The 18,057-nt window shown below is 38.3% G+C and overlaps 1 protein-coding gene across 14 annotated transcripts in view; it reads left to right on the top strand.

The window, feature by feature from the left end:
• Mbd5 (methyl-CpG binding domain protein 5) overlaps positions 1-18,057 on the top strand; it is a 297,548-nt gene that overhangs the window by 243,267 nt on the left and 36,224 nt on the right. For 12 of the 14 annotated variants that reach the window (XM_075985276.1, XM_075985272.1, XM_075985274.1 and 9 more), the window contains 2 exons: positions 2,322-4,457; positions 16,272-17,264. In XM_075985276.1, coding sequence (XP_075841391.1) covers positions 2,322-4,457; positions 16,272-17,264 — 3,129 coding nt within the window. The remainder of the gene's footprint in view (positions 1-2,321; positions 4,458-16,271; positions 17,265-18,057) is intronic. The other 2 variants (XM_075985284.1, XM_075985283.1) reach the window with 1 other exon arrangement.

The raw sequence follows: 18,057 nt of genomic DNA, 5'->3' as shown, positions 1-18,057 counted from the left end.
AGCCCACACTGCGCTTAACTGTGCTGATCCTGTATGCCTTATATCACAACATATTCCATTCTCCACAGTCTGCCCTGTTGCTCTACAGACCCAGCAGAGTCTGGATCTAGGTCTTTTTTTGCTGTACCTCTCCATACCAGTTTAGTTCTTGAAATTAAAGATACAATGAGAAGTATGCCGAATCTCCCTTTAGAATGGTGTGTGTTGTTGAATTAAGTATACTGCTTTACCAGCTATAGACTGTTACCATAAACCGAGGTTTAAGTAATTAAACACTTCAGGCTTACTGAGGCAGTTTTCACCTCCCTCTTGTATAAATATTACCTTAGCTTCTCATATGCTCTTTCCAATGTCCTACTTGACTATATTCAGCAGTGCCTGACCAGTGCCAAGCCTTCACCCGTGCTGACTGCCCTCAGCCCCTGTCACTCAGCGTCAGCCTGGCTCTTGTTTGTCTACTTGACATTCCTGCTGTTTTAAAGATAGTAACAATTTGTCCTCAGGGATAGAAGAAATCCTTTCTAAATCATAGCTATTATATAAATTCTGTTAGCTGAATTTATACAAAATGTCACTACTGTCATATCTGAATCATGGAAGTATAGATAATTATACAAATATATTGATAACTAGAAAATATGCAGATGGGTGACTCATTACTATATAGAATATAGCCCATGATCTTAGTTCTACATTAACCCTATTCTCACTATACACCAAGTACAATGTCCTGATATCTTAACTCGTGATTTCTTTAATTAAAAACCTTTAATAATTCCCTCTTTAACAAGAAAATTATCCTCAGTTCCATGTATCTTCTGTCCTCTGTCATGTTGTTGAATAAGAACATTATTACTCTTTCAAAGAACATCTACCGAGCTATAATCAGAAAGTCTACGTATTCCAAGGAGGAAGGGGACACGTTCACGTCTCTTTTTGTCCCAGCTTCTGTGTACCCCAGGTTGAGAAATGCTGTCTTAGAAGTTAGTATATGATTTGACCTGTATACTCTTTTGGCACATAGTAGAAGTTGATTCATTTTAAGCGTGCAATTATCCCTTTAAGTATATCTCTGATTGCAAATGAATCTAAGTATAATTGCTAATATGCGTTTAAGTCTCAAAATAGATACGGCAAATACGTAGCATGATTGGTGCCACTTTCATCGCCTTTGCCTTAATAGACTTTCTGGCATTTTCTCATAGAGTGCAGCTATAGCAGCATTCTTTTCAACACAGCTCTCTAAGCAACCAGCACAAATCAGTGGGAATTAGCATAGGAGAATATTATTCGGCATTTTTGTTTCAGAAGGTGCAACTTTATATAATACATAACTCTCCTTCGGGCCTTAAAAAAATTAAACCTAGAATTCTGACATGATAGGCTGAAAATTCTGTATGATAAGCCAGCTTCCTTTTGTTGCCCGTATTCTGTCTGATCTCCAAAGGAACTGAAGGGATTCCAGAAGGATGGAGAAGTAAACTGATGCAGAAAGGGAATACTCAATTGCAGCCCGGTGCTGAAGACTCTAACACCTCAACTAAATTTTAGATGAGAAGTCTGTCCTTATATAAAAGGATTTTACCGAAGTTGGCAGACTAAAACCATCTTTACAATAGAAACCAATTAAGAAATTGTGTTATACTGTATTTTGGAGATGATAGGAAGCTAAGTATGATTGTATCGCTACATATATTATTGCTATCTTGCCGTTAGAGAGAACTGGAACTTCATGCACTCGAATCACAGAAATTAAGAGCTTACTCTTACAGTCACAGTTTGGGGATAAGGAACTATTACCATAGCATCTGGGGAGGTTTCATTCAAGTAATTGAAACAGTAACAGAGTAACACATTGTCTTGTAGAAATAGCAATTTATTTAAGTAATGTAAGAAAAAGTGCCACAGAGATTACAACTTTCCATTATGACTGTTCTTAAAATTTGTAAATTTAGTAAAACAGTAACAGTGCCATCACCATCTGGGCTGTCAGTTTTGATTTTGCAAATTCTAAATATTAAAAGGGCTAATGTGAGTCTGTGCTGATTGGTATGCCCATGCTTTCTTAAAAAACATGGAGTAAACAAGTGTAACAGTTATCAAGAACCTTTCATGAACTAATGGTGAATCGTGTTCTTTGTTTAAAGTTTAATATAGCTTATAGAAGTTTTTTAGTTGCATAGTGTCACAGCTTTTGTTCGTAAATTTGTATTCCCAGGTGTCCTTTTCTCACCCTCCTAAATTTTCTCTTTCCCTCCCTTTTTCCCAACACAAAATAATTGAAACAATTAACAGAATTGTTTTTTTCTCTTTCACCTCAGATGCATCTCCAGTAGCACCTTCACGGGCGGCAGCTCCAAGATCAGTAAGAAACAAGTCTCACGAAGGAATTACAAACTCTGCAATGCCTGAATGTAAGAATCCTTTCAAGTTAATGACTGGATCAGCAAATGCCATGGGAAGACTATATGTGCAAGACCTGCCTGGAAGCCAGCAGCAAGAACTCCACCCTGTCTACCCCCGACAGAGATTGGGCAGCAGTGAACATGGACAGAAATCTCCATTTCGTGGCAGCCATGGAGGCCTACCCAGCCCAGCATCATCAGGTTCCCAGATCTATGGAGATGGCTCAATCTCTCCAAGGACTGACCCACTTGGAAGCCCTGATGTCTTCACAAGAAATAACCCTGGTTTTCATGGAGCTCCCAATTCCAGTCCTATTCACCTGAATAGGACTCCTCTTTCTCCACCTTCAGTAATGCTACATGGTTCTCCCGTGCAGTCATCCTGTGCAATGGCTGGAAGAACTAATATACCTCTTTCCCCAACCTTGACTACAAAGAGTCCAGTAATGAAAAAACCAATGTGTAATTTTTCAACTAATATGGAAATACCACGAGCAATGTTCCACCACAAACCACCCCAAGGCCCACCTCCCCCTCCTCCACCTTCTTGTGCTCTTCAGAAAAAGCCATTAACATCTGAGAAAGATCCACTTGGCATCCTTGACCCTATTCCTAGTAAACCAGTGAATCAGAACCCTATTATCATTAATTCAACCAGTTTCCATTCAAATGTCCACTCTCAGGTACCTGTGATGAATGTAAGCATGCCTCCTGCTGTTGTTCCTTTGCCAAGTAATCTCCCTTTGCCAACTGTAAAACCTGGTCATATGAATCATGGGAGTCATGTACAAAGAATTCAGCATTCAGCTTCAACCTCCCTGTCCCCTTCTCCAGTGACATCCCCAGTGCACATGATGGGGACTGGAATTGGAAGGATTGAGGCATCGCCCCAAAGATCACGCTCATCTTCCACATCATCAGATCATGGAAATTTCATGATGCCACCTGTAGGACCCCAGGCCACTTGTAGTGGCATAAAGGTTCCACCTAGGTCACCAAGGTCAACAATAGGTTCCCCAAGGCCATCAATGCCATCAAGCCCTTCTACCAAGTCTGATGGACATCATCAGTACAAGGATATCCCTAACCCATTAATTGCTGGAATGAGTAATGTACTTAATACCCCAAGCAGTGCAGCTTTTCCTGCCGCATCTGCCGGAAATGGTTCTGTAAAGAGTCAGCCTGGTTTGCTGGGAATGCCTTTAAATCAGATCTTGAACCAGCACAATGCTGCCTCCTTTCCAGCAAGTAGTTTACTCTCAGCAGCAGCCAAAGCACAGCTAGCAAATCAAAACAAACTTGCTGGTAACAACAGTAGCAGCAGTAACAACTCTGGAGCTGTTGCCAGCAGTGGCAACACTGAAGGACATAGCACTTTAAACACCATGTTCCCTCCAACTGCCAACATGCTTCTCCCTACAGGTGAAGGTCAAAGTGGTCGAGCAGCACTAAGAGATAAGTTGATGTCTCAGCAAAAAGACTCGTTACGGAAAAGAAAGCAGCCACCTACCACAGTGTTGAGTTTGCTCAGACAGTCTCAAATGGATAGTTCTGCAGTTCCTAAACCCGGACCCGACTTGCTAAGGAAGCAGGGGCAGGGGTCATTTCCCATAAGTTCAATGTCTCAGTTACTACAGTCTATGAGTTGTCAAAGCTCTCACTTGAGTAGCAATAGTACCCCGGGTTGTGGGGGATCGAATACTGCTTTGCCTTGCTCTGCTAACCAGCTGCATTTTCCAGATCCTAATATGAATTCCAGTGTTCTTCAGAACTCACTGACACAGAGCATACCTTTAAGAGGGGAAGCCGTGCACTGCCACAATGCAAACACTAACTTTGTTCACAGTAACAGCCCAGTCCCCAACCACCATCTTGCAGGTTTAATAAATCAGATTCAGGCTAGCGGGAACTGTGGGATGCTCAGTCAGTCGGGCGTGGCTTTAGGAAACTCATTACATCCCAATCCACCTCAGTCAAGAATTGCAGCGTCCTCCACTCCAGTGATACCAAACAGCGCTGTTAGCAGCTATAATCAGACAAGTTCTGAAGCAGGTATGATTTTACTAGAAAAAAGTACCCAAAGGTACTAAAGTTTTCTACAGTTTTTAAATTTTTGTACCAAAATATTTATTATGATAAGAAATGTTCCTTTCCCCGTTGTGAAGATTCTCACTTCTATGGTATTTATAATGCTATTTACAGAATGGTAGGGCCTTGTCTTTTGGAAAGGATGCCAGCTAAGAGGATTCCATGTGTTTTGTCATTTGTTGTCCATTTGTGTCATTTTGAATATTGTTTGACTTTCAATTGGTTTCATAACCATTGGACTGTACACTGCAAAAGAAGCCATAGAAGGCAAGGTTTCCTGCTTCATCAGATGTGTCCTTGGTCTTCACCAATATAAAAGTTGTTTACCCAGCTTTAATTTGTATACAGGTAAATGAAGCTTGCCTTGAAAAATCCAAAAATACAAAAAGAAGGGGATTTTTTTTTATTGCTGCTCAACAGAAATAGGTAAATAGGTAGGAAAGGGTCACTAGAGGGTGTGTGAAGTAGGAAGCTCTCTTCAAATGTGTTTCTTTCCTTTAGTATTTGTTCAAGAAAATTCAAGCATGAATATGGCTACTTCCTTTTTAAAACAAAAAATTAATAATTTAAGTTTTCTAATAAAATAAGGCTTGAAAACCTGATTTCCAGAATTTTTTATCATGGAATTGGTTTAAATTTTCTCAAACTAAACTATGTTTTTAGCATCAGTATTAAGGTTTTGAACCCAAATTAAGTATAAATCTTCATCCACTATTAATTAAGGCAAATTTAAGCCAAAAAAAATAGACACATTAGAAGAAAAGAACTATGTTTTGCACAATAAAATCCTTAGAAATTGTTACAAAAACAACTATCCTAGAACACTAGAGACGTAAACTAATTCAAGCAGCAGAAAGTTGGTCCTGGAAACATTAGAGAAAACCCCTGAAGCCTATCACTGCTGATCCCAGACTTGTAGGAAACAAAAAGGAGGAAATGAAAGGTGATTGCAGGGACACTAGCTTTCGTATTAAAACTAAACTGTTTGGGGTTGGAAATACCGCTCAGTGGTCAAACCCTTGTCCGACATACACAAGACCCTGAGTTCAGTTGCAAGCCCCATAGTTAGTCCAGATTGCTGGTACTGGTGGGGAAACCGCCGACACCTTTGCTGATGTCACCATGTAGACGCAGACAGGTTTCATTATGCCACTGTGCTGGAAGGGCGCTCTCATCCACATGTCTGGGAAGGTAACGTCAAGTGTGCGCTTTCCTGGTGTTGCCGCCTTACACTGCCATCCTTGACAGTTTGTGTTTTGTGTTGTTTTGATGTCAGTATTCGATGAAGAATTGTACAATGATCGTTTGTGTTTAAAAAAGAATGCAGGCTTAAAAGATAATTTGAAGCGAGTAGTGCCTTCCTGATATTCTTAATTTAAGGACTCTGGTGAAACTATGTGTTTAGCAGGATGATTAAAGGGTGCATAAGGGGCTTCCAACTTTTCACTGACTCATGCTGTCTTAGCTAATATTGTACAAATAAAAGTTTAATATATGCACTTAGAAATTAAAACAGCATCAAGTTCATACGTGTTTCAAGATGTACCATATTTATTGAGCATGCCTCAGTCATTTTGCTGAAGCCTTGTTAGTCTCATTTATTATTTAGTTTTGATATTCTTTACCATAGTTTGCTTCATGTCAGGTCTATGTTCATATGTGCAAATGTGTGTGTTTCAATAATGATGTATTTCAATGTTTCTATTATGGAAAAGACCTACATTTATTTATATTTTTGTTTTTTTTTTTCTGATTGTCAAGTTTAGATTTATTTTATAGAGCCTCAGTCATTTATTTTCTTGTTTTATTTATCCGTATAAACATTTATCCATATAACCTAGATTGCTATTGCTGGGGGTATCAAGGCACATGGACTGCAAATTTATTAATGTAAAAAAGGCTTTAGCATATGAGTAACTCAGAGACTAATGACAGATGTCAAGCAATGGGATGGATGTGACTGAGCATGTGTAGGTTATCAAGACATACACGGTAAAAATCTAGGTCAGTTAAGAATTCGAAAACATTAGACCTAATAAAATTAAATAATAATTACTATATAGATCTTATTGCAGCTGGTTATGAAAATGAGTTGATTTACTGATGAACTTCTTTAGAGAGATAATATTGAGAAGGACTTTACCCCATAATTCTTTTTGTTATGAAGCAAATTATGTCAACTGAATGTGCCGCCATACTTGCCTAGCATAAATACCTGTTTAAACTGATACTTGTTCTTTCATTAACACTCATTGAGCAGTGAGGCTGGGCATTCAGAATGAGGCATCAGAAGATAGCACAGCTTTCTCTGTAAGAGTAAAGAAAAAACACCTTTTGGTCTTTTGATGTTGTTTCGAGGTAAGGTACATAGCTCATGCTGACCTCAAACTCATGGTCTTCCTGTCTCAGCCTCCTGGATTCAGGGATTGAAAGCGTGTGCTCGCATATTTTATTAGTGAAATGCTGCGTTAGCTATCACGGATTACCTGCTGTGTGCCAAGTACTCCACTCATTCATCATCTGTATAGTTGTCCATAGTATAAAGTGTTGTCTTCATTTTACAGGTGGAAAACGTGAACCTCAGAGAACCTCGCTATTCAAAACCCTATGACTAAGCCAGGATTAGAGCTCAGGTTTATCTGATCCTGAAATACCACCTTCCCAACTACACAAGTTCATCTGAATTGTTTAGTCTCCAAAAATACTGTTTTCCTTTTCAAATAGCACACTAAGTCATATGACAATCCACATATGTATATTTTTAATATTCTTTTAGATAAAAGCCAATTCTTTTTGCCTTCTGTCTTTGGAGTCTGATATCATAGAACACAGGATTAGAATGTTTTTGTCAAAATATCAAGAGAATTCCCCACATATGTGAACCACATTTGGTGACCTTCCTGGCTGACAAAGGAACAGGTCCCTGTGGGTGATGTTTCTGTGGACCTCTGAAGCAGTACAGTGCCAGTTCTTCCCTTCTTGCATGGCTTCATGGTGTAGGAGCAGATGGCTAAGAAGCATGGTCCAGCTTTTCTTTCCCAACAAAGTGTAAGCACAGCTCAGGTGACCTACCCACCCCAGTGCCTTATCCAGTCTTTAAACAGCAGGTCAGAAATATGACATGAAGACATTAAGAAATGACTTGTTCTCATGTTTAACTCAGTAGGTAACTAATTTTCAAAATCTCATTATTATTGTGTGTCTGTGACGTGGGGAAGGGGTGCATGTGCCATAGCATACATGTTAAAGTCAAAGATAACTCGGACAGAGTCAGCCCTCTTCTTCCACGTTTATGTGGGCCCCCAGGATTGAACGCGGCTAAGCCTGCATGGCAGTTGCCTTTGCCCTCTGACCACCTCTCTAGCCCCTCAAAATCTCCTTTAAGGAGGATCATTCTATCTTTAAAAACTAAGAATATTGGTTTGCAAGCTAATATGTGAATTCTGTATTCACATTTTTAAGTATAGAGTTTAGTTATAGGAATTAAATGAAAAGAATGTGGAGAATATATAAAAATACTAAATTTCTTTATTCTAAAATCTTAAGGCTATGTGTTTTATTAACTCTATTGAGTGTTTTAGTTTCCTTTCCATGAATGCTTCTAAATATTCTATATTGAAGTGTGTGCAAGTGTTTCTTTTGAATATTGAATTGCAATCAAGCCTAATATTTCCATTGAAGAATTTTTAGTTCATAACAGTAAGATTCTTGGTGATATACTTAAATGGTCAAATCATGTTCTGTTGGATCTGGAAACCAGACCTCAAAATCCCTAGACCCCAGTCCAGTCACACAGTGCCAAACACACTGTTCTAGAAATACATAAGCAGTGGACATTTATAATAAATGCCAGGGGCCTGGGAGATGGCTTTGTCAGTGAAATGTTTGCTGTGCAAGCAAGGGACCTGAGTTTGGAGCCCCAGCACCCTTGTAAGGAGCCATACATGGTCACATAGTCCTATAATCCTAGTGTGGGAAACAGAGGCAGAAGGACCTGGGACTTGGTGACCAGCTGGTCTTTTATATTGCTAAGCCTCAGGTTTCGTAGGAGACCCCATCTCAGAAAGCACTGTGAAGAACAATAAAGGAAAACAGCTCACACTGGCCTCTCCTCCACATGTGCTCTCCTGCACACACTCACAAACGCATACCACACATATCACATGGACACAAAATTTTCAATGTTTTTAAAAAGAAAATTTACCACCTAAGTGTAGTGTTCTGGTTTAGAGGGGGTCAAAAATCAAGTGTCCTTGACCAGCAAACTTTAAGTAGGCCCACATCTACTTACCAAATAACAGAAACACCTGTACCAAAACACAGGTCCTGCCTACATCCACACAACTAGTCCCTCCCTTGGTCCTGTACACAGAGTACAAAAAGAAGGATTTAAATTATTGTATGAACATACTTAATAACAACCTTCCTGTTTCCCATATGGTAATGCCATTAAACTCTTAACTATAAAATACTTCTTTTTCCTAATAAGGAACAATCAACTCCGCTACATGAAATTACAATGCTCTGAGAGAAAGGAGTGTTGCGTTTGTGTCAGAAGAGAAACTAACACATTTATTTGCCTTAACTCTTAACTCTATGCATCAACTCATCAGGATATAAATAAACCTATGAATAAATACATGTTCATGAGTATTTACGTATGTAAGTGTGTATGTATATTTTTACTGCAAACGAAAATGTTTTCACTCAGCACAAAATACATGTGAAACTCAGGACAACTAATAGAATGGTAGGTATAAGGCAGTGAAATCATGAGACCACAAAACTACTTTGTGTAAAAGACTATGATGTATTTAAGTTTTAGCTCTATGTGTTTATTTATTCTCATAACATGCCAGTCTAGAAAGGAAAGGAAAGTTACACCCTGCACTTTGAGGGGAAATCACAAATGCAGACAGGTAGAGATGACAATGTTGAAGAGACAGGTATGGGACGTTCGTTAGCCTGAAGAAGGTGCCAGGGGCACCGTGACAGATGTTTCTGTTGAATGCACTTCATACTAAGTTTTTAAAGCCTTTATTTTCTTCCCCTTATGATGCATGTGATCTGCAAGTTTAAAGTGCTCTGTGATCTTGTTATTTAGTCAGACAACCAAGCAAATTGAAAATCTATTCTTAGTTAAATTTTTGCAGAATGAACCCTTCTTTGCTGAAAGATGTTGTCCTTGAGAAGGTCTCCTTATTCCAGGGCTACACCACTTGTTCTGTTTACAGATTATAGGGTTAATGTTTTCTTGTATATCAAAGGAGTTAAAATATGTTTTTACGTAAAACATTAATTAAGTCTATGTAATCAAGAGTGATAATGAAACTCAGAGTGATATGATGTTTGCTGATTCAATTATCTATTTTGTACCTTTAAAGAAATAAATTGTTCTAGTGTTCTAGTTGGGAGAAATTTATTCCACTGTAATATATTAAGCTCTCTTTATACAGCTGTCAACTTTCAATTCTTTAGGAGCTACCTAAGCTATTATTTACTAAAAACTATTCCAAAAACATCTAAAGAGAATCCAGATTCTGGGACCTAATATCAACCCCACAAAAACTTGACTTATGAAAAGTAATGCTAAAATACATTCCAATCAAAGTAAATTTTATTTCCACATTCATGTAGTACTAAATAACTCAAAATTGTAAGGATATTGCATTCTATGAATGTAGCAGTTATCAGTGCCAATCAAGCAATGAGTAAAAGTTACTTTTTATTATTAGACTTCTTACAAATTCAAAGTAAAAACTCACACATTACAAACTAGAAGTGAAACCAAAAACAGAAGTCCAAAAGAGCTGCTGAACGGCTCCTGAGGTTGGGAGTGCTCCCCGGAGAAGCACCCATGGGCACACGTATGCACATTCATCAGGAGCCCAACTCCGCAGAAATGCTTCCACACTTCAGTCTACAAATAGTCTGCTCCCTAGAGCACACCTCAGAAGCCTGACCCTAGCCTGCCAGATGACTCAGCAGGTCAGAGTGCTCGCTGCCGAGCCTGGCCATCTTACTTGGATCCCCAGGACCCACAGTAGAAAGAGAGAACCCACTCTTGTACAGTGTCCCCTGATCTTGTGTCCACCATGACATCTACTCACACACAAACGCACAGTTGTGGTTTTCAGGCAACTGGCATGACAGCCCCCTAACCACGTCACTATAACAGTGAAAGCTTCATGAAAACACTGAGGTTTGCTTTCAGCCTCACTCCATCTTGCTTCCATCCTCCACTTAAACATTTAGCCACCGTCACGACACACTGAGATGATTGTAGCACCCAATAACACTGATGTCCTATAAGCTATCAGAAACAGTTTTCAAAATAACACTACAGTGTTCTCCAGATTTCCTATTTTACTTGTCAAAATACTAGGTGGAGCATAATAAATTGATCTCTGTAGTTCATTGGCATGTCACAGTGGTTTTAGAACATCCGTGATGTAATTCGGTGTTTATTGAGTTAGGCACTGTTTGACAGCTTCAGATAAAACAGGATATAATAGGATACGGAGTTGACTAGTAAAAATCCAGCATTGTCTGTTGAAATGAAACTTCTAGTTGGTAATTAATGATGCATTTTAACTACTCGTGTGGTCAGAAAACAAATCCTACCAGAGATTTAACCTCCTTTTTCAAGTCTTGCTGTCACACAAATACCCTATTTACCTAACAACAAATGAGCTTTGCCACTTGAGTAGCCTTACATTTTCCAAGCATTTTAAAAGTAATTCCAATAGGTTCTGGGTGTTATGAAAGGAAACAGGCTGGGCCTGTATATAGCTCAGGGGTAGAAGTGCTGGCATAGCATGCTTGAGGCCCATCTCCGTTCCCAGCACCACAGAGGAAGACTGGATGGAGAGACATAATGTAATCACACAGTCTGTTTTCTTTCCCTGTTTCATTTCATCATCATCCAGAAACTGATCTTTACATCCTGAGATGTAAGTCACGTCTTTCTGCTCTCCTTTCCTTTCTCCAGCATCTTGACCCTCCAAGGCCAAGAACATTCCCTGGGATCCTGCAATTGCTTTCTTCCCCTTCACCTTAAGTGTGCTTTTGTTTGGGGTCCGTTTCTCCCTTGAGGAAAAAAAAAATTAAAAAAAAAAAACATAGCCTCAGGTCCCTTCCTCTGTCTTCCTATTCCTTAGACAGGAATGTCAAGAATATGTACTAGAACCCAAAGCAGAAAGATGAAGTTGATGTGTTTCTGTAAACGCACATTATTGTGGCCGCTGCTAAGACTTGAACATGTTTATAAAGCTTTACTGGAGTACCTATACTTCTCATAAAAGTTATCTTTCAGCTTATTATGTTATTATCATTAAAAATCAGTCCTTTAAATCTAAAAGACACTTTTTCATATTTCAATGGAACTGAGAAGTAAATTATATTTATTAAACTCACTAGGCCATGATATTTTATCTCTGGAAGGATTTATTTTTATTAAGGATTACTTCTGACTCTATGCAATGAAAGTACTGTTAGCAAAGTAAATGATAAAGGTCAAACAGTGAAAGAAAATTTTTCATAAAATATTTTTCCTTAAGCTCTTGAGTTGCATGGATAAAAAGTCGGTATTTGGCCATTTCGGTTTAGAAAGTTCTTAGCACAAAATAATACTTATTCAAAATTGGAGTTAAATGAACCAAGTTACTGACATTTTTTAAACACTTTATTGATCTGCTTTTTTTGACACATGTGTAATAGTAGAAGTAGTAATATTAAGTCATACAAGAGTTGATCACAATGTGAACTTCTGCCCAGGAATGTTGTTGACCAGTGAGATAAATCTGGAGGCAGAATTAATTCTAAAACTAAAGCAAATTAAGCATCTCAAGAACTAAATTAGTAATACATTATTCTTTATGCTATTTTTATTTACACACCCTGTACTTAGGCACATGAGTTGTGTGTGCAGAAGGTTTCTGTGCAGTGTTCACTGAGCAAGGCCGCATACTCATTTCTTCACCACGCTGGACTGCCCACCGCTGCAGGTCTAGGCTGGACATCTGGCAACACCTGAGTGTTACTTTGAAAATAACAAAAAGAAATTGTCACTTCATAGCGATTGCCACAAAGTAATCTTATTTTTCCTTATTAATTAAATGACTAGAATTTGCTAACTTCTTCCAAATTCCCTCATGCCTTTGATTATTGATAATGTTTGATGAAATTTTCACCACTAAGACCAAAAACCTGCTTTAACAGATACTTTCCTTACATACTTTAACTGAATATACAGTTTTTCCTATTTCAGCAGAAGTCTGAAATAGGCTCACAGAATATTACAGTTAGTAATTCAGAAATAAGAGTTCTCCAAACTGCCCTCTGATATAAAAGTGCATGCAGATTGAGGGCTCTCCTTGAGCAGCTCTATGCATGAATGACTGACTGTAGGTCTGTCCTCTGGGGTGGATGTCCCCTGCTGTGAGGTGACTTTTAACTTCTTGAACTGCTTGGGAGCTCTAACGTCATTTGTCATTTTCAAGCCACCTCCTCTGCAGTGGTCCCTGTGTCCTGGCACTGGGCCAATAAATTGGAAAACCAATCTTCAGCTCCCCCATGTCTACATTGTTAACTCCCTTGTAGGCATGAGTGCAAATATTAGGGTCTCAGCCAACAAACACTTTTTTAATCTAACCATGCGTCATGACTGTTTTGTCTTTGAAATACAGAGAGAAATAAGAAATGATACTTGTCTTTAATGGTTTAAAAATATGTTTTCAAATATATTTACTGCTGTGTAAACTGGCAGGTTTAACTATGGGCTGAGAGAGTCAGAGTATAGAAAAGCCAAACACATTTCAGGTATTTTTGTGCTCGTGAAACACAAGACTCATTATCCTTCATCCGCCTTACTTTCTGTATTTTAAAAAATTATTTTGCCTCTACTTAGAGGCACTTTTTATCTCTTTTCATCTCTCAAATGCATAATAAAATGTGTAGTTTTCTCATTTAGCCATTTTCTCAGACACCATCAATTTTATAATTGTCCCCTGGTTGTATGTGTCTCTATAGCTGCTACAGGCCTAGCGTTGCAGTCTCATCGTCCTAGCTAATATGGAACATGGCATTCAAAAATTCCTACCTTGTGATTATATATTTGAGGAGGGGGGAAGATTAGGAAATTTATGCATTTGCCACTTTACCTAAACTCTGACTTTCTTCTGGACAAGATTTTTAAACTTCTGTCACTATTTCAATCCTATTCTCCAACAGAATGTATCTGTTTGTTGAACTGACTTGTTAGAAATTGGAGAAAATTAGTGTGTGTGTGTGTGTGTGTGTGTGTGTCCACATCTTGCCTTTATAACGCTTATAGACTCATCCTTTCTTGTTGGCAGGGTTAAAAAAAAGTGACTGTGCTTTTAATTATAATTTCTCAAGAATATTTAGATGGAGAGCTTTTAAAATAGTGTTATCCCCAAATGACTACTACTTTGAATCATAAATATGGATGCTTCTCAGTGGCAAATTAAAGTAATAAAAAGTAATCTCTAAGGAAAACCATCATCTACAAAAGCCTTGCTGCATATATGCTAATATTTTGAAAATATAATCTGCATGTGGTCAGAAGAACAGCAAGCTCCACGTTTAAGTATGTCATTATTATTTAGCAGGTAGAAAAATTGACAGTGATCGTGATTCCTCGTAAATAAGACTCCCTGGCTCATTTAAAAGATGCCTTCCAGATGCAAATGATGCATCGTATGTATGGAAATGACAATTTTAAGAAGCAATGAAATATTTAAGGTGTTGATTGTTTTGTGAAAAAAAAATCTGAATTAATATTTAAATAGTTGTATACCGTGTGCCTACTTCAGCATTCCGTATGTCTTCTTACCCTAATCTTTGTGAACATGTCGTTATTTCATGATAATATTTCATAAATATTTATATATGTTCAAGAAGCTTTTTTTTTAATCTCAGCCTTTAAATAAAACACTGAAATTTTTGAAAAAAAGATCAGACTGTGACAGATGGGAAGGCAGAAGCCATTGTTGCAGCAGCAAGGTGGTGTAGGTAGTCGCAGCTTGAGTTTCCCCTGTTAGTACCACAGCCCTGCTGATGTCAGGGATAACGGCAGCAAAACCCCTATTATTCCTTAGACTTGTCACCTGACCAGCTCTTTTTACCTGTTTCTGATCTCATAGCAATCATAACAGTGATGGAAATTTTCTCTATGAACGCTTTGAAATAAACTTCCTCGGGAAACATTCAGTGGTAGCTGGGTGTGGTGGTATGTGCCTGGAATCCTAGTATCCACAAGCTGAGGCAGGAGAACCACAATTGTGAGGCCATCTGTGCAGCTTGAGAACACCCTATCTCAAAATAAGAAAACTCGGTGGTATAGTTCTGGGATTTAAGGGTTTAGGTTTAATCACACACACACACAAACACAAATCAAAGTATATGAGAAAATGCTCACCACTGTGTTAATATGTGATGATAGAAATCAACATATAAATGCTACATTTCATCAGCATAATATACTACATAGTTTTTAAACATGAGTAAAGGTATATAAAAATTATTATGTTATTCCATTTGATTAAAACAAAAAATACCATATTTTTACCATTGTACAGTTATGGAAACATTCATATACACTTTCAGAATAATAGATTATTAATCATTATTTTTGCTGTTAAAAATAATGATAGTGTGTTGGTGAGAAATATTATATACCATTTAAAGGAAAATAAATTGAATATATATTGATATATATCTTTGAGGGAAGTTTGACTATATATATATATATACATATATATATATATTATATATATATATATGCTTTTGAGACTTTGAAAATTATATGTTCAAGAATGTATCCTTAGAAAATAATTATGCAGCCCAGTGTGGTGACTTACAACTTTAATCCCAGCACTTGGGAGGCAGACACTATGGGTTTGAGGACAACCTGGTCTACATAAAGAGTTCCAGGTCAGGCAGGGCTACACCGTGAAGCCATGTCTTTAAAGAAAAAAATAGACAATTGAAAAGATACATTGATAATATTTATTGAAGTGTCACCAGTAATTGTTCTCAATGTTTTTGCAAAATAATTTAAAGCAAAAATATTCATGATTATAGATAGTAAATTATCATATATTGATGCATGAAACTAGTAAATGATTCAGTATATATCAACTAACAAGAGAAAGGTATTCCCTAAATTGATAAATGAAAAGTTAAAAACTATAGCACAGTTGTTTTGTTGTAAAGTTACGTGGTTGTGTGTGTGTGTGTGTGTGTGTGTGTGTGTGTGTGTGTGTGTGTGTACATGTATCTGGATGTATATATACATACTGATATGGAAAATCAGAAAGCTATGGGCTAAGATGTTTGTATTTTGTATTACTAAGTTATTTTATTATCTGCTTTGTTTCATGTACATCCTAGTTTTAAAGGATTTTATTTTGTTCATTAAAGGAAAGTACTACTCTTAGAAATAAGGCCAAACATTTTTTTTTAATTGAAAAGGTATGATTTTGAAGAAAAAGGAGGCTTTGGTACCAAACCGAATGGATGAACTGTAACATCCTTGCCCAGCGTCATTTTATGGAGTAGTGACTGAAACCTATTTTGCTTTCGGTATACTTATTTTCAAAGTGAGTTAAATACCATTAGTAGATGTCAAATCATCTATGGTACAATAAATCTACTACAATGAAATAAGTAGAGCAACTGAAATGCACCTTAGGAAGCTTTATGGGTAGTGTTACTGTCCATAACTAACAGCTGTGTTTCTTCTTCTCATTCTAGGTGGTCCAAGCCTACCATCTTCCATAGCTATAGCTGGCAGCAACCACCCTGCCATCACAAAGACAACATCTGTTCTCCAAGATGGAGTCATTGTCACCACCGCAGCTGGAAACCCACTGCAGAGTCAGCTGCCCATTGGGAGCGATTTTCCTTTTGTTGGCCAGGAGCATGCCCTTCATTTTCCATCCAACAGCACTTCAAACAACCATCTTCCACACCCCTTGAACCCCAGCCTCCTCAGTTCTCTACCTATCTCTTTGCCAGTGAATCAACAGCATCTCCTAAACCAGAATCTATTAAATATCCTCCAGCCTTCAGCAGGAGAAGGCAAGTCTGAGATCAACCTCCACCCTTTAGCTTTTCTCTCCGGTGACATGGATGGGCAGGTATTGCAGCCTGTTCATGTTCAGCTTTTAGCAGCCCTGCTGCAGAACCAAGCACAAGCAGCCGCCATGCTCCCCCTGCCATCTCTCAATCTGACCATCTCAGATCTTTTGCAACAGCAAAATACCCCTTTACCCTTATTAACACAGATGACAGCCCCAACAGACCGTTTGCCAAGCAATCAGTCAGACAACAGCCGAGCTGAGACCCTTTTAACCAGCCCCCTGGGAAACCCTTTACCGAGCTTTACAGGCAGTGACACTACTTTTAACCCCCTGCTCCTCCCAGCTGTCACTGGGGCCTCGGGATTAATGGCCTTGAATCCCCAGCTGTTGGGAGGTGTCCTGAACTCAGCATCCGCCAACACCGCTAATCATCCAGAGGTTTCCATAGCAACCTCCTCCCAGGCAACCACTACCACAACCACTACATCATCAGCAGTGGCAGCACTGACTGTCTCAACACTTGGTGGGACAGCAGTGGTGTCAATGGCAGAAACATTGCTGAATATATCTAATAGTGCTGGGAATCCACCTGGTCCAGCTAAACTCAACAGTAACTCTGTGATGCCACAGCTACTTAACCCTCTACTGGGGACAGGTCTGCTTGGTAAGTTAAAATTTTGTCACAAAATTTTTTTTTTAAGAAACGTTTTTCTAATTCTCTTTTCTCCTTTTTAAAACTCCATTTTGTCACACTATTTTTAAAAATGTTTTTATTGTGTCACAGCTTCTTTAAGGAATTAAATATAACAATGCCCACACAAAACCAGCTAAACAAACGCAAAATGCCTTTTTCCTTTTTCCAATGCTAGCATTACTAAATACCACTGTAATCTGCTTTCTCTTATCTTCCAATTCTGATGCCGCCTAGCCCTAACCTTACCCGTCATTCTCTTCAGTCAAGAACAGTCTGCCTCTTCTAAAGAACCTTTGTTTCTGTTTTAGTTGGTGTGGCATCACAGGGTTGGTATGAGCAGCTGCACTAGAATGGGAACCATTTGAGGAGAACTTCCAGGTGAACCCTGAGAAGCCAAACTAAAAAGGCGAGGCATCAAAATACTCCAAGCTGAAGCTTCCCAAACATCAAGGAAACCATCCCTCTAAATAATACTAGATTTCTTCATGATTGTTATCTTTATAATTATGTATTTGTGCCATAAAACAAAGTCATCCACATAGATTAGCCTTTCAAAAACAGAAACTTGAAAATAATGTCAAGTATTTAAATGATGGGTTCAGGTAACAATCGGGGGAAGTGCAGGAAGTGCCCATGAAGCCCAGAAACAGAAGCAAGTATCCATGATGTTGAGCATCTCAACACACTACGGAACACATTCAGACTGTGATATGGAAACTTTTGTAATACAGCACAGTTAGTTTCATATAGACCTAAAATAGTT

Source organism: Microtus pennsylvanicus, chromosome 9, assembly GCF_037038515.1.
Source record: "Microtus pennsylvanicus isolate mMicPen1 chromosome 9, mMicPen1.hap1, whole genome shotgun sequence".
In the NCBI taxonomy this organism is placed as follows: domain Eukaryota; kingdom Metazoa; phylum Chordata; class Mammalia; order Rodentia; family Cricetidae; genus Microtus; species Microtus pennsylvanicus.
The sequence above is the reverse complement of the archived record's forward strand: the minus strand, read 5'-3'. Positions and strand labels throughout refer to the sequence as shown.